The 24,176-nt window shown below is 44.2% G+C and overlaps 1 protein-coding gene and 1 long non-coding RNA gene across 2 annotated transcripts; one reads left to right on the top strand and one right to left on the bottom strand.

Annotated features, from left to right (window-relative positions):
- The first annotated feature begins 948 nt into the window (after positions 1-948).
- LOC137299382 (uncharacterized) lies at positions 949-23,071 on the top strand. Its single transcript, XR_010957888.1, has 3 exons — positions 949-1,033; positions 2,567-2,672; positions 22,887-23,071. It is a non-coding gene; the product is annotated as an uncharacterized lncRNA (long non-coding RNA).
- Positions 4,748-23,836, bottom strand: LOC137299381 (procathepsin L-like). The gene is made up of 8 exons (XM_067968081.1): positions 23,672-23,836; positions 20,601-20,742; positions 18,781-18,903; positions 17,271-17,429; positions 16,366-16,590; positions 7,567-7,735; positions 5,846-5,963; positions 4,748-5,151 (listed from the first exon to the last, which is right to left on the bottom strand). Exons 2-8 carry the CDS (start codon positions 20,730-20,732, stop codon positions 5,052-5,054), a joined length of 1,026 nt encoding a protein of 341 aa, XP_067824182.1. The 5' UTR covers positions 20,733-20,742; positions 23,672-23,836; the 3' UTR covers positions 4,748-5,051.
- Positions 23,837-24,176: the final 340 nt, after the last annotated feature.

Below are 24,176 nucleotides of genomic sequence, written 5' to 3'. Positions count from 1 at the left end.
GACTGCAGTAGCCAGATGCCCCTGGTGCCGGCGGCCAGGAGTGCACCTGCCCTGCTTTGTGGTGCTAGGCCCCCCCAAGAAGTGGATATTCATCAGCTATTGTAGCAGTCTGCATGCCGCTGCAATCATACAAACATTCCCAGGTCCGATTAAACAATAACGTGTCTTTATACAACACCTTCAATTTAGAAAGATGTCCGAAGGCGCTTCACAGAAGTGTCATCAATAACAGCAATTTGCATTTATATAGCGCCTTTAACATAGTAAAACGGCCCAAGGCGCTTCACAGAAGTGTAATCAGACAAAAATGGATGCCAAGCCGATGGAGATATTAGGAGGGGTGGCCAAAAAGTTGGTCAAAGAGTTGGGTTTTAAGGAGGGTCTTTAAGAAGGAGAGGGAGGTGGAGAAGCGAGGGGTTTAGGGAGGGAATTCCAGAGTATAGGGCCTAGACGGCTGAAGCCACAACAGGCAATGGTGGGGAGAAGGATGGGAGACATTCAAGAGGCCAGAATTGGAGAAACCCCTTCTGGGGTAGGGAGGGCAAGTCCATAGGGAGTGTGTTGGGAGGCCGGGAGCCAATGTAGGTCAGTGAGGACAGGAGTAATGGGTGAGCGGGATAGGAAATGCACAGTAGTTTTGGATGAGCTGAAGTTTACTGAGGGGGGAGGATGACCAGGAGAGCATTGGAATAGTCAAGTCAGTCAGGGAACTCCCTGCACTTAACTAGGGATAGAAAGTTACACCAATATTGATAGCCTGTCGTACACTTGACCTGGAAGTGCTTGACGCTGATAACACCAAAAGTGGGAAAGTGCCCCAATTCCCAGCACTGACATCCCTCACCTTGCTGAGGACAAAAAAATCACCACAGGAAAAATATCACCAGAAAATAAAATCACCCTAGGCCTAGAGGAGTTGTGGAAGATAAGATCTGTAGGCTGGGCTGTGAAAATTTGTCTTCTTCCTGAGCTCTAGTTTGCAGTTACAAGGTTTATAACTATGAGGCTGAACTAAACAGGCACATGCATTGGGGTAAGTGCCAATAAAAATTGTTGCTGCACCAACATTGCAATTGTATCTAACTTATTAAGGACTCCTTTGGTAGAAACATATTTGTTTTCTTTGGTGGTAAAAAATAATAAGGCAGTTCACAAGCACAATCTGCAACCTGGACTGGGTTATTTTTATGTTGCAAACTGCATAAAACTGTCATCACACATGTAAAAACCCTGAAACAGGAAGCCATGCAATTGTTTTGCGGCTGAAAGTAACTGAGCTTTGTGAGCTTGTGGTCAGTGTGTCAGGGGTCGCCTGCTTCATAACTCAGATACTGAAAATGAACTGACATTAATTTAACCAAAACTATGGTGTGTAAATCCTGTCATACAATGTTGACTAATGTAGGGCTAGGGTCCAAGATTTCTTTTTGTGGGCCACATAGGTGCTGACCAGGGAGCCTGGGGGTGGGGTGGGGGGCACTTATAAAGTAGAAATCCAGGTTCTTATTCATGTGCAGAGGTCTGAAGCTGCTGATACAAACAGAGCTTGGGGTTCTGATTTAGGATTTATCCACCAATGAGGCAATGGCCTTTTCCAAACCTCCAGGCTCACAAAATTCAAACAGGACAAACCATCAAGTAGGAAATATAAGGGGAAAATAGGACTGAGTTTCCTGGGTTTCGAGGGCTGGATTTCCAGGGTCTGGGGGTTACACGTGGTCTTAGGACACAGGTTGGACACTCCTTGGTTAATGCACTCCTTTCAAATCCCTTTGTCTACTGTTTAAAGTGAGGAACAATCCACTTTGTTTCGAAAATTAGCAGGCAGAGGAATTTCATACCACCTGATGAGATGTTGCTATGCAGTGCGATTTCAAACTCTTGGTCTTAAAATTGATCCATACTTTTTAACAATCTCAAAAAAAGATGAGGACGGAGCAGCCAATGGCTCTTCTCACTGCCATATTCAGCTGCGTGATGATGAGTTATTGTACAAATGAAAGCTACATGCTTGGGTCCTTCAAAATTTTTCTGTAGGCAAATCTGACCAGATAACATCTGAGTAGTTATTGTTTTCATATCTTCACACTCTTCCCTTGGAGAACGGTAGTGGAAGGATTCGTAGGCTAATTAATAGTCTGACAGGCCGCGATGTGAACTCTCCTTCCATGGCTGTAACCATCTTTATATCAGATGATGGGGGGATGGGGGGGTGGGGGGTTGGGGTGGGGTTTGTCCTATATGGCGGGAGGATTTTATGGGCTCCCACAACCCACACAATGAGAAGAGGTTAGGGTTAGGATTAGGGTTAGGCACCCACCGGACACGAATATCCCGCTGGATATCAATCCAGAATTCAGAGCCGGAGCTCCAGTCTCCACTCGCCGGGATTATCTGGAACAGGGCTCGAACCCTGCACCTTCTGACTCAGTGGTGAGGTTGCAACCACTAAGGCAAAGTCTCGCTCAAAATGAATGGTTACGTTGTGAGTGCATTTGGGTTTGCTTGTATAAATGTTGATACATGTTCTGCTTTTGTGTTAAAAGGCCTTTTCTTTTAATTAAAGATGAAGGGTCATTGACCTGAAGGTGTGGGGTCACTTTACAGGACAGACCGGTGACTCTGGACCAGAGAGAATATCTCGTTCAGAAATTGGTAGGAGTCGTGATAAGGTAAATAATGATAGATTGTTTCCACTGATCAACAACATGGTAAGCAGGGGGCATAAATTTAAAATAATCATGAGAAGAATTAAAAGGGAGGTTAGAAAAAATTCCTTATACCGAGGGTGGCTAGAATGTGGAATTCTCGGCTGCAAACTGTTGTTGAAGGAGAGTCCATAATTATTTTTAAAAGGCAATTATATAGTTGTTTGAAAAAGAGGAATATTAATGGGTATGAGGAGCAAGTAGGAGAGAGGGATTCGACTAGGTAGCTCATGTAGACCAAAACATAGTTCAATTGCCTATTTCTGCCTGGAACATTCTATGGTGTTGATAAGAGTCGACAATGTGCCAATGAAAACAATGCCAGGGAAAGAATCCCAAGTGCATCAGCATCCTGGTGGCATAAAGTATTGTTCTACTAAAGTACTGTACCACGGATTATAGGACAGGTTCATCTCTAACACAACTAGCTTCTGACCTGACAGGGTACATATAACGTTAAGTCAACCTGGGGTCAATCTATAGCAATACTCGGATTTACATGGTGCCATTCCCATCTTAAAACGCTTTACGCAATGAATTACTTTTGGAAGTGCGGTCACTGTTATGATCTGGGAAATCATGACGGCCATTCTGCTTCCGCAACGTCCCACAAACAACTGGACAATGAACGTCCGGGCAATCTGTTGGTTGAGGGAAGAATGTTGGCGCAGACACCAGGAGAATTCCCTGATCTTCAAATAGTGCCCTGAGATCCCAAAGTCATAGATGTTGCCCAAGAAAATCTTTACTGGATTTTTGGCATTTCTCCAGCATTGAAGATGCCATCGCCAAAAGTTTCCAAAAATTCAACATCTGCACAAGTTGGAAGCAGCCTGTAGTAACAGGCCCGTCGAACTCTGCACCTTCTCTCAGATGTCTTTTAAATCTGAAGGTTAGCGGAAGCTTTTATTCTGGGAGGGGATCAGGGTTTGAGTTTGTCTGCTGTCACTGGGCCACTAGAAGTCCATGCTGCAGTAAAGACGTAGGGCTCAATTTTAAACTTAAATTGCGGGTCCATTGGGGGTGGGGGGGGGGGGCTGCGAAAATTACAGAAATGCAGAGTGGGTTTGGAAGCCGGCTCCAACCTGCCGACTTCCAAGTTTCCCACAGGCGCACCTGTGTGCGCACCGGCTTCCCGAGTCCGGAAGTCCTGCCGGCAATTAAAGCCAGCGGGATGATAGTTAAAGAACCAAATATACCTCATTGAGGCATTTAAGGCATTTTACTTGTGACATATTAGGTAGTTAGAATGATTTTTAACTGGGCGGCTTTCCCACGGTTTCCAATTCATGCCTGGCGTGAAGGGCCAGATCATGGAAAAATTAACAAAATAAATTAAATTAAAAAAAACCATTGCACAAAGTTAAAACACAAAATCAACCTACCTTTCCACCCTGCTCCGATGTCCGATGTCTCCCTCCCCGATGTCCCCCTCAGCCCCCGATGTCTCCCTCTCCGATCTCCCCTTCTTCCCCCCCGATCTCCTCCTCTTCTCCCCCCATGTGCCCCCGATCTTGCCCTCCCCCCGATCTTCCCCTCTCCCCCACAGATCTTCCCCTCTCTCCCCCCACCCCAATCTTCCGTTCCAGCCCTCTCTCTCTTTCTCTTCCCCCCCCCCCCCCACCTCGGCGTTGCAGTTCCTGTTGGCTGCCAGCCTGTCAATTAGGGGCCGCCGGGCCCGAAACCCAGAAAGAACTTTAATCACCATCAATTACATCGCGATTGTGTCGGAAACGGTAAGTTTTTTTTATTCGGGTTTGCCACGCGCACCTTCACGCAGCCCTCCCCCCACCTGCTGCCAACCCACCACCATTTCAAAATTGAGCCCATAGAGTCTCCTTCACATCTTTGTCTTTCACTCCCTCCACATATATCAGGGGATCTTCTATAAATGAGAGAACTGGTTGCCCCAGCCTATTTCGACCAAACCCAGCACTGCTGCTAGCTCATTCTGTGTATAGGCAGGCGACAGGAGCCGAGGACTTAACTGGTTTTCAACCTTACCAATGTTCTGACAGTGAGTACATTACTTCAGTGTGTCAATGGCAGCTATTTTATTTTTACGTTGACTGCAATGAATTGCTGTGCATGCAATCGCAACAGAAATCATGTTCCGTTTCTACAGACCCTTGGCAATGCCCTGATATCAACTCAATTACAAATATTGGTATCAGTTAACCGCAAACATTTCATGTTAAAATTTGCAGTCTAATGCAACAATTTCTTGTTGTCACTGATATGATGCTGATTTGCATCTTGTACTGGCTTCCTAGCCTGACCAAGATTATATCAAACTACAACCATGAGCTTAAGCCTGGATCTCCTCATGCTGTGAAGCCGCCATTACACCAGAGGATAAACTGCATAAGAGGCAACGCCACATTGATTGTTCATGTCCTTGGCAAGAAACATGTAGCCATTGATACCCCAAGACTCTCCCCAGCTGGAAAGACAAAAACAAAGTTGTATTAATTTACTATATTGTCTGCTTTCAGGTTAGCAGTCAGTCACAGTGTACTATAGTTTAATGTAGTGGGGCCAAGTGATGATTCCCACTGAAGTATTTATAGGTTCCCTTGGAGCTGAGTTTGGGACAGGTTGATTCAAATGAGAGGCATGGTGCGACAATTCTGATCTCTAGACCCAATCAATCAGACTTCTGGGAAGACTTCCATCAGAGAAATTCCTTACAAATATTTTAGGATTTAAAATTGTAAGTTGATCCCTCATCTAAGTGGGAAGAAGGCACAAACTGAAAAAACTTCCCATTAGATTCCCACTTGTGAGTGTAACACCACCAGGACTTTGATGGTCATTTGTTTGATCGTTTCACTCACTGTATGAAAATTGTATAGAACGGGATCCCACACACACTCTACGATTAATACCACCGCAAAAAAGCACATCTCAAAGAGCCCCCTCAGTGGGAGGTCTGAAGGAAAAGATTTAAGATTTTTTTCCAGGTAATAAATGCCTGAATATTATCAGCAGGACCTCACCCTGACCCACCTGAATATAGGCCCCAATAATTTGAAATTTCATTTACATCTGCAACAGACCGTGCTGATTTATTAGCCTATTTCTGACATAGAAGCCTTCAGAGCAAGGTGAGTTGGGATCCATCTTGTGTAATGTACCTGTTTTTAATAATCCAGTAATTCTGCGCAGTTCCTCCTTCACCATAACTTCCATATCCCACCGCCAGTACCGCATGGTTCACCTTCAAACTGCTGCACATGTATTCATGATAAATCCCTGTATGGAAACACATTTAACCAGATGAAGAGCTTGCAATGTACCTGTGATCAATTGGTTTTACCTGTCTCTGTGATTGTTTTTCCTTGATGGATCTTTTGGTATGAAACTAGCTCTGTGATCCATTAGTTCTACTGGTCTCTGCTATCGATTAGTTTCCCTTGTAAATTAAGTTAGGCACTTCCTGTTGTAGTGGGCTATGTGCAATCACTGATACCAGAAACTCTAACAAAGCTAGTTGCAGATTAGCCAGTAGGAAACATTTTTCTTAGACTAGGTGGATCTTATTTTTACTATCCCTGAAGTTAGTACAATAAAAATTGATTGGAGCAACCTTAATGTCCCCCCCCCCTCAATGTTCTCCCCTAAAGGTAGTGAGTTGTGTTGCATACAATTCCATCGATGCTGACAGACCTCCTTTAATGCATTTTAGTCACCAGTCTTCATTTCATGAGTATCAGCTATTACTGTGGCCATCGGAACCAAACCCAGTCTTGACCTCACATCATACCCCAGAATGGGTCACTAGAAGGTGAAAGCCAATGTCTAACCCACAACACTATCCAGTCCCCATTACTTGTTAAAATGATGTTTGAAAAATGGTAAGTGCAGAATGCTATAAGATGTGATAAATATCTTTCATAAGGCTGACTCTATTGCCTTAGTAACTTTACTACTGGTGAGTTATAGTCACTTGTGGGGAAAATTATTACACTTTGCTGTTGACCATCATGCACAATATTTGGTTGTTTGCAGAATCCAGAAATAATACTATTTTTGTTATGTTCAGATTTTGTGCTGGCTTCTTGCAATTGGCTGCAATGACGATAAATCTTTTCATGCAAGCCAGAAATTTCTGACGCAACAGCTTGAATTTAAACTAGCGCCTTTAACGAACAAAAACAGCCCAACACATTTCACAGAGGCGTAATCAGATAAAACCTGCCCCTGTAAGTGGAGCGTGTGTAGGGACAACGAGCCCAAATTTTGGGAGCTTTATTAGAATTATTAATGCTTGTTTGCTCCCCTCTTCTCGGTTCCTCCTTTTCTTCACATAATGGAGGTAATTTTGTCTTTGGGTGACAGTGTAAAATGGGTGTTATCGGATCAGCTGCTTGTTCTACATCTCTCCCGATTTTCATTCCCACAATTGAAATAAAAATCGAGTGGGGTGTATAATGGGCGGCTGATCTGATATCACCCGTTTTAAACTATCGCCCAAAGTCAAAATTACCTCCAAAGAGTGATCAATAAATGGAATGGAATTGCAGGTAGGGTATCTGAGAAAAAACCTTGAGTCACTTAAGAGACAGTTGGATGGGAGGAACTAAGAAAGGCTGCCCTTATCTCGAATTATGTTGTGATTGGGTCATGTATCTATTCCCAGCCAAGAAGGCAGACAGTCAGTCAACCTTCTCCCTGACCTCGGCAAGTGTAAATAACCTGTAGGAGATGTACTGGAGCAGATTGCTGCAGGATTCGCCCTCAGCTTTTCATTACTTCTGACCTCCATTAAGAGCCTTCGGACGACAACAGAGGGAGAAACCAGGAGCCCACCTCCCGCTCTACATACAACCACGGATTAATTTCAAATAGGCCTTACCTGAGTGATAGAATTGGAAGGAGAAATGAGCTGCATCAACTGCAACCGATATAGGCCCAACTGAGGCCACCGCCAGTGCTAAGGCTGGCTCACTGCCTTCAGGGATGCTGTTGTACCCAGTGCAGTTGGCAGCTCTGTATTGGAGATTGTACCTACAAGGCTGCCCATCCTGTAACATAAAAGAATAAAGTTCACAACCAGTTGCATATCTTTAAATTTGATTTGAGCTGGAACTGTGGTTTTAATGATTCCAGATATCTCAGACAACAACAGCAATTTGCATTTATATGGCATCTCTAATGTAGAAAATGTCCCAAGGTGCTTCACAAAGGAGTGCGGAAAATCAAATGCCAGGCCAAAGAAGGAGGGTTGACCTAACACCTGGTCAAACAGGTGGGTTTTAAGGAGAGTCTTAAAGTCCGAGAGGGTGATGCGAAGGCAGAGGTGCTTAGGGAGGGAATTCCAGAGAATGAGACTCAGGCAGCTGAAGGTACAGCCCCCAATGGTGGAGCAAAGAGAGGGGAGAAGCAAAAGAGGCTGGAGTCAGAATAATAGAGAATTATCTCAGGTAGTTCGTGTGTTGGTTCCCATTTAAAAAGGAAGTCTGGTCATCCATATCCTTTTTAAAATTCAGACAACTACAATCATTAAATCAAAAGCAAAATACTCTGGATGCTGGAAATCTGAAATAAAAACAGAAAATGCTGGAAATACTCAGCAAGTCAGTTCTGATGAAGGGTCATCGACCTGAAACCTGTTTCTTTCTCCACAGATGTTGCCTGACTTGCTGAGTATTTCCAGCATTATTGGTTTTTATAACTAAAATCATTATTTGATGAATTTTTATATTTTTTATTCAGTCTATTTCTGTTGTTTTATTAATTAAATATTTTCATTTAAAGGTTGAGCACTGATATTATCACTATGGCATTGAGTTACTGATCCTGTGTGTGTGATGGAGCAGGCACATTAACTCAGGGATGCCCGGTGATTGTGTTATTTCAGTTATGTCTGTTCTACTCCTTTTGTTCTTTAATACACAGATGCACAGACCAGTGTGGAACTGAGCCACAGACCAGCCAGCTACCAGGCCGGATCCACTGTATTTACTGAAGGGACTGATGACAGCCAGGGCAGCAGTAGGCATGTTTCAACTGGCTTCAGCATCCCTGAGCTAGGGAGGGGGTAAACTCAGCGAGGGTTCGTGATTCTGACCATTACTCAGTGAGTCCTGTGCGCGTAGGTGTTGGTAATGTTAGGGGCAGCCTTGGCTATGGTGCCTTTGCAATACTTTGTAGTTGATGACTTCACTGTATAGGTTTGCATATGATCACTTAGGCTAGGTACAGGAAGGTGGCTAGTGCCCATTTTTAAAAATTTATTCCTGGGATGTGGGCATCGCTGGCAAGGCCGACATTTCTTGCCCATCTCTAGTTGCCCTGAATAAGAGGTGGTGGGCCTTCTTCTTGAACCGCATAATCATTTGATACAACTGAGCAGTTAAGAGTTAAACACACTGATGTGGGACTGGCGGCACATGTAGGTCAGACCAGGTAAGGACAGCAGGTTTCCTTCCCTAAAGGATATTAATGAACCAGTTGGATTTTTACGACAATCCAACAGCTTCACAGTCACTTTTACTGATGCCAGCTTTTTATTTCCAGATTTAAAAAAAAATTGATTCAAATTCTCAAACTGCCATGGTGGGATTTGCACATGTCACTCTGCTTTTTAAGAAAGGAGAGAGAGGTGACTAAAGTAGTGGACAGGGGAATGTCAATGGATGTTATTTATATGGACTTCCAGAAGGCATTTGATAAGGTCCCACATAAGAGACTGTTAGCCCATGGAATCAAGGGAAAAGTACGGACTTGGTTAGGAAGTTAGCTGAGCGAAAGGTGACAGAGAGTAGGGATAATGGGTAGGTACTCACATGGGTAGGTACTCACATTGGCAGGATGTGATTAATGGAGTCCCGCAGGGATCTGTCTTGGGGCCTCAATATTCACAATATTTATTAATGACTTAGATGAAGGCATAGAAAGTCTCATATCTAAGTTTGCCGATGACGCAAAGATTGGTTATAGTCCAACGATTTTATTTGAAATTTTTTCAAATAAAATCGTTGGACTATAACTTGGTGTTGTAAAATTGTTTATAATTGTCAACCCCAGTCCATCACCGGCATCTCCACAACAAAGATTGGTGGCATTGTAAGCAGTGTAGATGAAAACATAAAATTACAAAGCAATATTGATAGATTAGGTGAATGGGCAAAACTGTGGCAAATGGAATTCAATGTAGACAAATGTGAGGTCATCCACTTTGGATCTAAAAAGGATAGAACAGGGTACTTTCTAAATGGTAAAAAGTTAAAAACAGTGGATGTCCAAAGGGACTTAGGGGTTCAGGTACATAGATCATTGAAGTGTCATGAACAGGTGCAGAAAATAATCAAGAAGGCTAATGGAATGCTGGCCTTTATATCTAGAGGACTAGAGTACAAGGGGGCAGAAGTTATGCTGCAGCTATACAAAACCCTGGTTAGACCGCACCTGGAGAACTGTGAGCAGTTCTGGGCACCGCACCTTTGGAAGGACATATTGGCTTTGGAGGGAGTGCACTGTTGGTTTACTAGAATGGTACCCGGACTTCAAGGTTTAAGTTACGAGGAGAGATTACACAAATTGAGGTTGTATTCTCTAGAGTTTCGAAGGTTAAGGGTTGATCTGATCGAATTTTATAAGATATTAAGGGGAGTGGCTAGAGAGAAACTATTTCCGCTGGTTGGGGATTCTAGGAGTAGGGGGCACAGTCTAAAAATTAGAGCCAGACCTTTCAGGAGTGAGATTAGAAAACATTTCTACACACAAAGGGTGGTAGAAGTTTGGAACTCTCTTCCGCAAACGGCAATTGATACTAGCTCAATTGCTAACTTTAAATCTGAGATCGATAGCTTTTTGGCAATCAAAGGTATTAAGGGATATGGGCCAAAGGCCATGGGCCAATGGGCCAAAGATCACAGATCAGCCATGATCTTATCAAATGGCGGAGCAGGTACGAGGGGCTGAATGGCCTACTCCTGTTCCTATGTTCATAGGGCTCAATTTTAAAACAGAAGTCCGGGTATGTTGGGGGCGGGGGGGGGAAAGAAAATCGGGATCTTCTGGAGTGGGCAGGAATCCCGGCTCCAACTCGCTGAAGAACGCGCACGAACCAGAGTCATCTGGGTGCGCGCACATTTCCCAAACCCGGAAATCCCACCGGCAATTAACGCCACCGTGACGATATTTAAACCAACAATTCACGTACTTAAAATACTTGAAATCTGCATCAATGTAATTAATCATGCTGGCAAGTGATTTTAGTGTGTTTCCCGTGCTGTGTGAAACACGCCATGGTGAAGGAGTCGTGTTTCAGCCGGCAGCCATTTGGACGTTTAAATGCCTGTTTGACAGATGGGGATAAAAGGTGAGTTATTGCAGCAGGGCACTCAGTTCTCACAGACAAACTTTTGGCTGGGAGGTCTTTGTTTTTAGACTGAAAATTCTTGGTTTCCACTCAGAATTGTTCAGTTTGCTCATATTTACCAACTTTTCGGACCCCCCTCAAACTGACAACATCAGGTTGGGGGGTGCGATGGCTGCATTCACCACTAGATCCGAGGATGAGGAACATCACCATCCTCGCCATGTACTTCTGCCACTTGGAGCTCCACAACACAGTGCTGCGCCACAGGCACCTGCACAAGAGCACAAAGGGCAACAACAGAGGGAGCGCTGTCACAGGAGGCACTACCCTCGTCAGAGGGTCTACAGACCGAGGCTCAGCTTCCTGGAGCTCTCTGAGGAGCAGTGCAAACGGAGGCTGAGAGTGAGTCGCCAGGTGGTCGCAGACATCTGCAGCCTCCTTCATGCCGAGCTGCTCCGGGCTGGGCCTGGCGGCATCTCACTACCGTCGCAGTTAAAATCCTCACTGCCCTCAACTTCTTCGCCTCCGGATCATTCCAGAGTGCCACCGGTGACATCGCCGGGGTCTCTCAGTCGTCAGCACACAAGTGCATAAGACAGGTCACCGGCGGTTTGTTTCGCAGGACCTCACAATATGTCAACTTCCCCATGGACGACCTCAGCCAGACGGAGAGGGCAGTGGGATTACACTCTGTGGCTGGCTTCCCACAGGTGCAGGGTGCAGTCGATTGCACGCATATAGCAATCCGAGCACCTCCACACGAGCCAGGACTGTTCATCAACAGAAAGGGGTGTCACTCAGTTCGTTTGTGACCACCACAAACGATTTCTTCATCTATGTGCCAGATTCCCTGGCAGCTGCCACGATTTGTTCATTCTGAGGGAATTCAACATCCCGGGCCTCTTGCATGCACCGAACACCCTTAAGGGCTGGCACCTCGGGGACAAGGGATACCTCCTGCACACGTGGCTCATGACACCTCTGAGGAACCCCATCAGTGAGCAATAGTGTTGATACAATGACAGCCACATCGCCACCAGGTCTATAATTGAACATGCGATAGGGCTGCTGAAGATGTGATTTCGGTGCCTCGATCGTTCTGGGGGAGCGCTTCAATACACACCAGCGAGAGTGGGTCGTATTATAGTATTGTGCTGTGTCCTGCACAACATGGCGCAACAGGGAGGGGTACCAGTTGAAGAGGCCTCATCCCCTCATCCACCACCCACATCTGCCATCCCCATTGAGGAGGAGCAGGAGCAGGAGCAGGAGGAGGAGGAGGAGGAGGAGGACGAACCTGGCTGCTCGTGAGGCCAGAGAGTCACTCGTGTGAATGGTTCTCGTGAGATCAGAAAGTGAGAAGAGTCCAGTCCTCACACCATCTGGTCAAGGATGGGCAAGATGTGGCAGTAGTGGTGAGAATGATAACTTTAATGTGACTTTAACAAAAAACAAATATAAATGAAAAACATGACAGTCTGAAAGACACCCTTGTGCATTCCCTTCGTGATCACAAATCCTTTGCCTTTCTCTTCCTACCGCTTCTACTTGGTGCATCCCCTGTGGCTGCAGCAGAGGTAGTGGCAGGTTGCTCATGTGCATGGCAGGACTGCTTAGATGCTTTCGGCCTACGCCCTCTGGGTTTTGGAGCCCGTGAGGGCCCCTCCAAAGACTGCTCCACCTGCACCTGTGCAGGGGCAGACTCAGCCACTTGGAGAGGAGACAGCATTGCGGGTACTGGTTAAGAGAGGGGCAACAGGTGAGACGTGGGAGTGCTTTGAGTGGCATCCCCACTTCCATGTCCCCTTTCACCATCATTCCTCTCCTGGGCCAGGCCCACATCACTCCTACCACCCTGGTGGACAACAATTTGGAGGACATGTGTGATGCCTTGTGAGGCCACTTTTAAAGTTTCTGTCTGCCTGTTTAAGGCGGCAGAATGTTGTTCACCCTGAGTCTGAACGGCTGTTGTCAGGGCCAGGACTCATTTGTGAACCGTGCTTGAAGCTCAACGGAGGCTAGCTTTCTCTCCACAGACATTCCTGAACTTACCTGCGACACTATCTCAGGCATTTCAGCAACTCGCCAAGGCTTCTTCGACAGCATCTCCCAAACCCGCGACCTCTACCACCGAGAAGGACAAGGGCAGCAGGCACATGGGAACAACACCACCTGCACGTTCCCCTCCAAGTCACACACCATCCTGACTTGGAAATATATCGCCGTTCCTTCATTGTCGCTGGGTCAAAATCCTGGAACTCCCTTCCGAACAGCACTGTGGGAGAACCATCACCACACGGACTGCAGCGGTTCAAGAAGGCGGCTCACCACCACCTTCTCGAGGGCAATTAGGGATGGGCAATAAATGCCGGCCTTGCCAGCGACGCCCACATCCCGTGAACGAATAAAAAAAAACCACTACCTCAGGGAGTTGCTCACGTCCCTGTGACACTATCTCAGAGATTCCCTCACGTCCCTGTGACACTATCTCAGAGGTTCCCTCACGTCCCTGTGACACTATCTCAGAGATTCCCTCACGTCCCTGTGACACTATCTCAGAGATTCCCTCACGTCCCTCACGTCCCTGTGACACTATCTCAGAGATTCCCTCACGTCCCTGTGACACTATCTCAGAGATTCCCTCACGTCCCTGTGACACTATCTCAGAGATTCCCTCACGTCCCTCACGTCCCTGTGACACTATCTCAGAGATTCCCTCACGTCCCTGTGACACTATCTCAGAGATTCCCTCACGTCCCTGTGACACTATCTCAGAGATTCCCTTTCGTACCTGTGCCATCATTCCGCTGTGCCTCCATCCTCCGCGCTATTGTGGAGAGTGCGCGTGGCACCTATTCCAGTACCTCTCAAATGTGCTGCTGTCATTCTCCTTTTAAAGGCTGGTCCCGCGCTTCAGCATCTGCGTCCAGCTGAGCAGAGCCTGGAGAAGTGTGTGCAGACTCTCCGCAGCTGCCCCTACCACCAGCGTCTGCTCGTGCTCACTTGTGTGTGGTGATTCACCAGGTGCCAACCCAACTAACTGATTACCAGGACCCACCGAGGTGTGAGCATCTGCGCTGGTGGATGGCTCACTAAGATGTGATGGTGCACCCTCAGAGGCCGGCAGGTCCTCTGAGGAATCGCCCTCTGCCATCACTACGGTCATTGAAGGGCCTGTAAGAGAACAGAAGGCAATATTAAGCAACATCACGGACGTGTCATGTTGCGATGAGCATACTGAGGTTTTCAGCATGCCAATCATTATTAACATCAATTCATGTTGTGTGTGATGAATGTTAAAGTTGTGTCACCAGATGTTTGCGAGATGCCAGTCTCGGCGTCCCCGATGGACAGGCACTCGAGGGTGCGGCTGATCTCCAGGGCCTCCTCCTCTGTATCTGTGAGGACCACTATTTGTGGAGGCCCCCCTCCAGTCCTCCTCTCGTGTGCATTTTGTGCTCTCCTCCTAGAAGGGGAGAAAGTACAGACCTATGAGTGAGTGATGGTGAAGTGACCAACCGATGAATGCATTGCTTTGGGTGAGGCTGACCATGAAAGAGATGCATCAGAGGGTGAATATGAGACAGAGACATCACATTGGATGAGGATTGGGGTGAGTGGTAGTGGTGAGGTCATACATGGGGAGGTGAGGAAGTGCAGGTAAGTTGGGGATGAGGAGTGATGTGATGGAGTAGTGTTGGCAGCTCAGAATGAGTTGGTGGAGGTGGGGGGGTGATGTGGAAGACGGAACGTAGGAGAATCAATAAGCCACTCACGTTTGTTGACCTAGCTAGGTCATTGAAATGCGTCCTGCACTGGACCCAGGTGCGGGATATGTTGCTGCTGCTGGTGACCTCCTCTGCCACCTCGAGCCAGGCCTTCTTGGTGGCAGAAGCAGGGCACTTCCTCCTGTCGGCCAGGTAAAGCAGATCCCTCCTCCTCCTCACCCCATCCAGTAGCAGCTGAAGTGAGGCATGGTTGAATCTTGGAGCAGCCTTGTCCCTGTGCTGCTCCATTGGATCTTCTTGGTCTTTGCTCCAGCAAAATCTATCGGAGCGATGGCCCTTTAAATCTAGATGCTGCAGCTGACAGCCTTTCGTGCGGGTGCGCCGTCCGCCCACTGCGCAGCTTTCGGACGGCAAACCCGGAAACAAGATTAATGGCCACCAATTAAGTCGCGATCGCGTGGGGAAAGGTAAGTTTTTATTAGTCAGGTTTGCCGCGCACCCATTGACCCCTCCCCCCGCTGCCATCCCACCGCCCTTTTAAAATTGAGCCCATGTTCTCCGGATCATTAGTCCAAGCCTCAGGACTGCTAGTCCAGTAACATAACCACTACACTACTGTACGCGATTTAACAGTACCTGTGTTGTGGATCATTTTGTTAATGACACTCTGAGTGTGGAGTATAATGTCCGCAACAGCCTACCCAGAACTCAGGAGAATGTCCAAACAAGGGCAGCTCTAAGAAGAGGTTACAAGCACATAAAAGTTTCCCAGCTGGGGGTAACTGGAGCAGAAGACCCTTAAGAGGAGATGTAACAGAGATTTTAAATTAAAAGAGATTTGATAGGCTAAATAGGAAAAGACTATTTTCTCTGTTTGGCGAATTATCAATTTAAAATTGTCACTCTAAGTGTGGAGAGAGGTTAGGAGAAATGTTAGAGCATTGAATGCTTTGCCATTGGAAACAGTTGAGGGAGACACTGTTGCATTTTGTAAGGGAAAAGCTGATAAATATTTGTAGCCGTGGAAGATACAGGACAATGAGGAGCGAGCAAGGCCGTGGGATTAGTTTTGAATTGCTCTAGCAAAGAGCCGGCACAGATATGGACGAATGGCCCCCTTCTGTGCTGTAAATCTCTATGGTTCTGTTGTAACTGTTAGGCAAACTACCCTTGTGACAGGAGCATTTTCTAAGGTTGACCTGCAATAAGCTCCCTCCCCCACCCGCGATGTATTTGTGAGCTGATATAGTGCATGAGGGTAGTGCAATTGATCTGATCTAATTGGATTGTCAGGAAGATTCCACATCAGTGAATAACGGGGGTCGTAATGAGGTACAGAAAAAGTGCGATGTGTGGTGCTGGCTTGAAAACAGGAAACAGAGGATAACCATGGTGGGAACTTTTGAAGCAGGAAAGAGATTTGAAAAGAAAATAAATACCTGTATTTTTGTCCGATGTAATAACTTCCTTATGAAGTAAATATCTGCAGTCAAATAAACCATGTGACCGATATGGTCATTTATTTGAATACAAATGTACAATATGTAATTTTTTGACTAAATGGTGGATTTTGTCTCTCTCTAAAGTAAGAACCTCTTACCATTCCAGTGTAGGGGTAGGAGGTCTCGGTGTCTATTCCGCCATTGCGCTGCATATACTTAAAAGCTTGTTCTACTCGGCCACCATGACATCCTGCGTTGCCATGATGTCGGGAACAGTCGACGAGATTCTGTTCACTCAGCGAGATGAGTTGACCTGTCTTCCTGGCGATCTGTCCCTCCATTGACCCAGTCGCACTAAATGCCCAGCATGATCCACAGTGACCCTGGTAATGCAACAGTTAAGGTGAATAAAGTCTCTCTCGGTTTCTCTGAGTTACAGATCAAAATGATTTGTGATTCAGTGTAAGCGTGATTCAATGATGTGTCATTCACCACAATAAACAAGTGATATTTCGAGAAATTTTCCTCAACTGTTACTATGGTGGTCAGGATGTGAAACAGATTACCAACAGGGCTGGTAATGGATCAAGAGACTTTAATAGGTTTCAAGAAGGAACTAGGCAGGTTCTTGTCAACAATTGGGATTCAGGGTCATTGGAAATGCACCAAGGGAATATTGTGGATAGGTGGGCTAGATGGACCAAAGTCTTCTCCTGCCTGAAACTGTTATTTAAATCCATTGCTATTCAGCAGTATAACTTAAAATAGTACTTCCAATGGGACAACAACATATGTAAATAGCAGCAAACTTTTCCTTCAGTTGAGGTATGTGTCTGTCTACTAGTAGAGTAGGTTGAAATGTTAATGAATAATCCACCATCATATCCCAAATTGTTCATTAGTATGTTTTGATATTCTAGGTGACTTTCTGCTTTGACAAAAATGTTTGACAGAAAAACAATGAACACTTAACAATTCTTTAAAGAATCTAACAGTGAGAATGGGCTGTGAATTACTTAACTTGATTGGAACAGGAAAACTCTTTAAGAATGTGTTTTTTCACCTGATTTTTCACTTCAGTAACATAGCCTTGTCTACGCCAGTCGATGGCCTGAGGAACTTCTTCAAAGTCATACTGATGGAGCTTTGGCCCACTGGGAGGAGTGCTGACTGAGTTTCTTCGAACAAATCCATTCATGAGTTGGTTGAACTCCTCATTGGTCTAAAGGAAAAAAAGATTTAAATTAGGGTGTTTTATGCATTTTTCGTTATTATTGCATCATGTTAGGGCCCCTCCCATTGGCCCCCTCTGCCCTAGTCCTCCTGATGAAGTGATAGGTTTCTTTTAGACTTTCATCAATACTCCTCCTGAGGTACCCAGAGTCATTCACCCGCTCATATTTTCTCTTTCTGTTCCTTTCTGTGAGGAACTATTTTCTCAACATTAATCTTCCCAATTTGCATCTGCGCCGATGATATTAATGAATATTATTTTGGGCTTCTCTTTGTTTTATGCTATATTCATTGACGCTCCTGACATTCATGAATCACAGCGATTGGTTGCTTACAGAACTCCATGGTGAACAAAGACATGTGATAAATGCTCCGTACACAAAGTTAGCACCATATAAGGACATGCTTCATTCCATCCAAATATAACAGTGACTCAGACAGCAAGCACACTAGTACAAACCAACACCATTGTCACTCCCCAGAGCAGCCCATAGGGCTGTCCACAAGCCACTTTGTAAAGGTCATTTGTTATCATCATGAACGCTGCACCTTGCATACTGCAAGCTATGCATTTGTGACCTTCATTCATTTATGTAACTGTTATTTGGTTTAGGGATTAATTAGATGCTTGGCTTAAAGGCTCCTGGAAAAAAAATGGATGTTGTTTTATTCCAGAATTAGATGATACTTCAAGATTTTTGGGAATGTGATGGGGTTGGTACTCTGGGGGGATGGGCCGAACCTATCTTGTGATCTTCTTATTAGCTGATAAATTTACAATTAACATAATTAGATATCATGTTGGATTTACTCATTAGGATAATTGAGAGGATAGTTCACATTGATTGATAAGAGCCGTTCTGGTTGACTGGTAAAGAAAGAAGTTAGATTGTATTTATGTGGCACTTTTTCATGTCCTCAGGACATCACAAAGCACTTCACAGCCAATGAAGTACATTGAAGTGTACATTGTTGTTTTGTGGATAATGGCAACAGCCAGTTTGCGCACAGCAAGGTCCCACAAACAACAAATAATTGAATGACTAGATACTCTGTTTTAGTGATGTTGGATGAGGGAAGAATGTTGGCCAGGATACCGGGAGAACTTCCTGCTCTTATTTGAAAAGTGCCATGGAATCTTTTATATAAACCTGAGCTGGTGAATGGATCTCGGTTTACTGTCCAAAAATCGGCACGTCCGACAATGCTGCACACCCTCAGTAGTGGAGTGGGGCTTGATCTCGCAACCTTCTGTCTCAAGAGTGCTACCAGCTGAGCCAAACTGACACTGCAAGTAGGGTGAGACTGATATAAATAGCCACTTTGTGGTTGACACTCACCATATCACCAAAGTGATTCATCTCCATGCGAAATGTGTGTTTCCCCATTGAATACTCCAGGTTGTGATGCTTAATTTTTTTGAGGTTTTTCTCCCATGTAATTCTCCTCCAATTTTCTTCATTCTAAATGTAAAAACAGAAGAAAAATTGATAATTTTATAACACACTAAGACTCCTGAAAACTCACGACCAGAATAACAGATCTGACACAGAGATTAGAGATAGCTAGGAGTGATTACAAGGCAGCCATCTGCTGAAGGGATTCAGATTGAAGTTGAAATTCTTTGTTTAAAATAAGCAAGTTAATAACTTTGTTAAAATAGCACACAGAAATTCAACAAAAATGTGTTAAATTTGCTAAAAATAGTGTACAAAGCACATTCAAACTGCTCCCCCACGATGTCATATAACATTTTCAGTCTTCCTAGACCACATCCCAATCCTTGGTTAAAAAGATTGTTAGTCTTCACTCAATGCTCGGCCAAAGTTAGTCTTTAGCTCACTACAGGACATATGAGAGAGTTATCTCCAGTCTCTCCCTCTCTATCTTTCCTTCCTTTCCAGTGGAACGGTACCTCAGATCTGTGCTTCCCCTGCTCGCACGGCTAAAGATTGAGAGCTCGCCATGGGGAAAGTGCTAGGCACACGGAGCCAATTGTAATCGCATTCTTTATCAACTCGCTTACCGTTTATTGTTATTGCTGGCATAGAGGCCTTTCTTCTAATCATGGGAAAGTGCTGATGCAATACTCTGGTATAATGTGAAATTTAAAGTCTTCTGGACACCTCAGTCTCTTAGCCCACTTTGACACATCTTTGTATTATACAATATTATATGTACGTTTATAATCTCACTGGGCCTTTTCAAAAGCTGAGCTGATTTTTAGTCAGAAACCATGCCTTTTGAGTCTGTTATGGCACTATCAGCACTGAATAGATGTTGATTCCAACCATGACGTTGAACAGTAGGAGAGAAATCGTTACTGAGGCCTAGGGATAAGAGTGAACCAAACTCTGAATTTGAAATGGCCTGAGTTTAGCCAATAAAATTCAGGCATGATGCTATTATTAAAAACTAACCCCGCCATCCTCAAATTCCACCGACCCCCCCATCTCATGTTGAGATACAGTTCCACAGATGTGTAATTGTTTTTGGTGCGGTAATAGATAGAGATGTCAAATTAAATTCTCAACTGTGACAAATATTTGGGGTGCAGTTAGACAAGGAGGAGGTGATTGTACGGCATGGCATGATAGGCATGGCATTCCTCTTCTAGTTAAAAAAGGACAGTTCCTCATTTCCTATGTATATGATGCAATGAGACACCCTAGAGTGTCATGAACTGCAATGATGTCCAATGTGTTCATTGTACTGCACTTAACGTAACCTGCAAATTGTATAATCTGTATTGTGTACGTTTGGAAAGTGATATGACAACTGTATTGTATGTACTGCTGCAAATTTTATGAATAAAGTATATTTTTTGAAAAAAAAAACTAATCTCTTTTTCTATGTAACTAATCCCCTACTAGTGAAATTGTATTTTCAGAAATTGCACATTTCATAGCTGCATCTCCCGCAATTTTAGCAGGTCATTAATTACAAAGCAAAATAGTAATTCTCACCGTTTAACTTTAACATTTTAAAAAGAGATACTTCATCCCCTGTTCTCCAACAGAGCATGAAAAAATAGCTGGGCTCTAAATATGAGACTTGTTGAGATTTATGGACTTGTTTTATTTTAACAACAAAAGCAAACAGATCAAATAGTGGACCCCTTTCCAAGTTGGATACCTCACATGTATGATCTGTTTCTTACCGCTCCATACTGTTTCCCATGAAATGATGTCCAGCTCATCCAATCTTCATCCAATGCAGGGTCAAAGGGGAATCCAGAGACCACAGCCAGGATGCAAGTCAGCACACACTCCATAAACAGAAAGTTCTTCATGGTCTATTGTCTAAGAGATGATATCAGCTGTTAGACACGAGACTAATTATTATTCCTGTGCAGTACAGTACCTTAACATTGACTAAAACGAATGGCCAACAACACCCTGATTCTGATGCCTCATGTCATTACATTAACTGCTGATGTGAGCTCGGTACATTAAACAATGTTAACTCACTCAAGAGCGAGCAGGACTATACTATAGTCAGCGGTGCCCATTTTCCCCCAAGGCTCAGAGTAAGTTCCAGCCGACACTGGCTTATTACAGAGTATCCTGAAGAGGAATAAGTGCACTTTGGGCATGACTCTTTGCCTTGTTGGTGATGAATAGGCCTGGATAGGGACATCCAGAACTTCAAGGCTGGCAAGTTGCAAGATGCTTTGTGTGGACCATTCCATCAAGCTGAAGACGGATGTAAATTGGAAACAGTAGAGGTGCCAACATCTATCCCTGGGGCACCCTATACAGTACTTCACCCCACCTTCATATAACTCATCTAACCAGCACATGTTATTTTCTTCCATTCAGCCAATTTGTTATCTAATCTCAGGGTTTACCCTTAATCTCCACAGCTTTAAACTTAACACTGAACTTTTCATGTGGAACCTTCTGGTGATCTCGTGCACTCCATATCAGGAAAACAGAAACCCTACATGTTTGGATTTCTTAGTAGCTTTGGTTTGGAGAATCTTAATGTGTTTCAGTGTGTCAAATACTCAACTGACCCAAATAAGAAAATCACTAAACTGTTCTGACTGGTTAATGGATTTGTCTCTAAGTTTGATAATAAATATATTAAATTTGAAGAAAGATTAAAATAAAAAGGCCTTCTCATAGGATTAAGAGCACCAGGAAATACCGGAGAGAAAAGTGGGATCTAGTCATTTCTTTAGAAACTCCTATAAGTAAACCACTGCGTCTACAGTTCAGTTGAAGAGCACTCTATGCAGTTTTGACTTTTGCTATACTTTCCAACACTATTGGTGGGTGAACTGTGTAATAGTGGTTGTGGGTTCAGTGACATAATTTAGTCGGGTAATGTTCCATTGATGAGCTCTCAGTGGTGACATTTTCAAACCAGATTTTTTTTATTGAGAAATCTAAGAGGCCCAATGCAAAGCACGGGTTTAAAATTGAAGAGGACATGAGAAATGGAAGTGAATCAAGAAATTATTAGATGATTCTAAGTTTGGGTTTGAAAAGCCTGTAAATTGTATGAGTGATGGAAGATTGCGAGAGGTAAGTTGTGAGAAAGAAGAAAAAACTGTAAGAAGTGTAATCACTGTTCTAATGTCGGGAAACATGGCAGCCAATTTATGCAGAGCAAGGTCCCACAAACAGCAATGAGGTAAATGACCAGATAATCTGTTTTTAGTGGTGATGCTTGAGGGGTAGACATTGGCACCAGGACACCTCCCTACTCTTCTTTGAATAGTGCCATGGGATGTTTTACATCCAGCTGAGAGGCAGACATTTTGGTTTACCATCTTATCCAAGAGATAGCACCTTCGACAGAGCAGCACTCCCTTAGTATTAGCCTAGGTTTTGTGAATGGGGCTCAAAAGCTATTCACTTTCTCTCTAAACATAGGGGGTGAATTTCCACAGGGCTTCACCTGTTCACCTAATGTAACTTTGGTGGAAGAGCCGCAGAAACTCTGGAAAATTGGCATAAACGGTGTTTACATTATTTTTCCTGGGGTTTCCATGGTTCTTCTGCCAAAGCTGTGGTGGCAATTGAGAGAATCCCCATGGAAACCCACCCCCTGTAAACACCAAAACTGAAACACACCTCCTACACCACAAATTATACTCCAGCCTTGAACTGGCTGAGCTTTAACAATCCAGAACTTTGCTCTGACTGGAAAGCTGATGACTGGCTAAATTAAACACATGAAGCCCACTATAATCCCATAACTGGAGACCCCTGTCACTGAGCTGTCCATCAAAGAAGTCAGCCAATCAATGATCCTGTACATTTCTCAAAGGTTTCAGATACCACTGTTGATCAAACTCACTAACTCAGATTTGTCAAAAATGTACTGTTTTTTTGACCATGATGGTTTCATTTGGATCAATCTTCACTTTTTTAGCTTTAGGCCTGTCTTCCTCACCTGGTCCAATTTTTAACACCTTTTTCTTTTCTCCCACAAGCTCATGCTCTCCCAAATCCACAAACATATAACCGTGGTAACCGAAGACATGACCGACAAAAAGTTTATATTGCGTGTTCGGCAGAACTGATCAATTCGGACCATTTACATCATGCGGGCAGCAGGTCAGGCAGACTGCATCATACTGGATGAAGGATTCCTCTGGATTTGGACTTGACAACATGAACAGGCAGTGGTGAAGAACTCACTGTTTGAAATCTCCAAATTGCTAATAAATGCAGTTAAAGCAAAAAAAAACCTCAGGTTTGGCATGATTCTTTGATCCGGGACAAGGTTGCTTGGGATCATATCTGCAGAAATTTGATCCAAACCATTTGAAGTTTACTGAAACAAAAGGCTGCAATATCCCTTATCATTGTTAAATACATAGCCAATCTTTGACAATGGCAAAGATGTTTGTCCCCCATTTAATCTATCTGTGATAACTGAAACTAAATGTCTCGCCACTCAACCTTAATTAAAATATGAGAACATCTTTGTTTCACAGACAGCAAATAATGGACCTTAATCTGCAATAACCTAATGCATTTTCTGTTCCTTGCAGACACTAGTCCACATAAAACTACTGTCAACCCTGTGCACTGCTTCTAGTGCCAAATTTGAAAAGAGCAGGAGCAAGTTAAATCAACGAGTACTGGTTAGATGACACCAAACTTTGATCTTAAAGGCTTGTGGATTGGAGCAGGAGGACACACTGAAAGAAAAATAAATACATTCTAGAAGTATAGATTATTCGAGAAAGAAGCAGAAAGATTATAGACCAACCTTGTTGTGATCTTGTCAGTCACGCGCTGCAGTTCACTCTGGGCTGACACTTCCTGGAAACTTATCACATATCTTAGTATTGACCGTTGTAAGGTGACTAATTGTGTTGATGGTATTGATTCAGCAGCGCTGCCTTCTCTTGCTGTGTGGTGCATTCTCACACGACTGATGAAGCAAGTGAATTTCACTAAGACTCTTCCTGTGTGTACATTCACTCATGACTGAGTTGAAACTGCCAAATAAGTAGATTTCCTTTGCCTGTTTGTGTGTAACCGCTGTAAGCACCAAGGTGAGCAATACCAGTATTAGGAATGTAAGGAGTCTCACAACACCAGGTTCTGGTCCAACAGCTTTATTTGAAATCACAAGCTTTCGGAGCTTTGCTCCTTCATCAGGTGAAGTGAAGAGATGCATATAGGCACAGCATATATAGTCAGAGAACAATGCCTGGTGATTACAGATAATCTTTCTAACTGCCCTTTAGCACACCTCGGCAGAGAGATAA

The sequence above is a fragment of the Heptranchias perlo genome, chromosome 29 (assembly GCF_035084215.1).
Source record: "Heptranchias perlo isolate sHepPer1 chromosome 29, sHepPer1.hap1, whole genome shotgun sequence".
Lineage (NCBI taxonomy): Eukaryota > Metazoa > Chordata > Chondrichthyes > Hexanchiformes > Hexanchidae > Heptranchias > Heptranchias perlo.
This window is presented reverse-complemented; position numbering and strand designations above follow the sequence as displayed.

Coding starts and splice junctions, on each gene's coding strand:
- LOC137299381 (XM_067968081.1), bottom strand. CDS start 20,732: ATGAAGAACTTTCTGTTTATGGAGTGTGTGCTGACTTGCATCCTGGCT. Junction 5,964..7,566: donor CTTCCAATTCTATCACTCAG/GTAAGGCCTATT, acceptor GTTTCCATACAG/GGATTTATCATGAATACATG. Junction 5,152..5,845: donor TACTGGATTATTAAAAACAG/GTACATTACACA, acceptor TTGTCTTTCCAG/CTGGGGAGAGTCTTGGGGTA.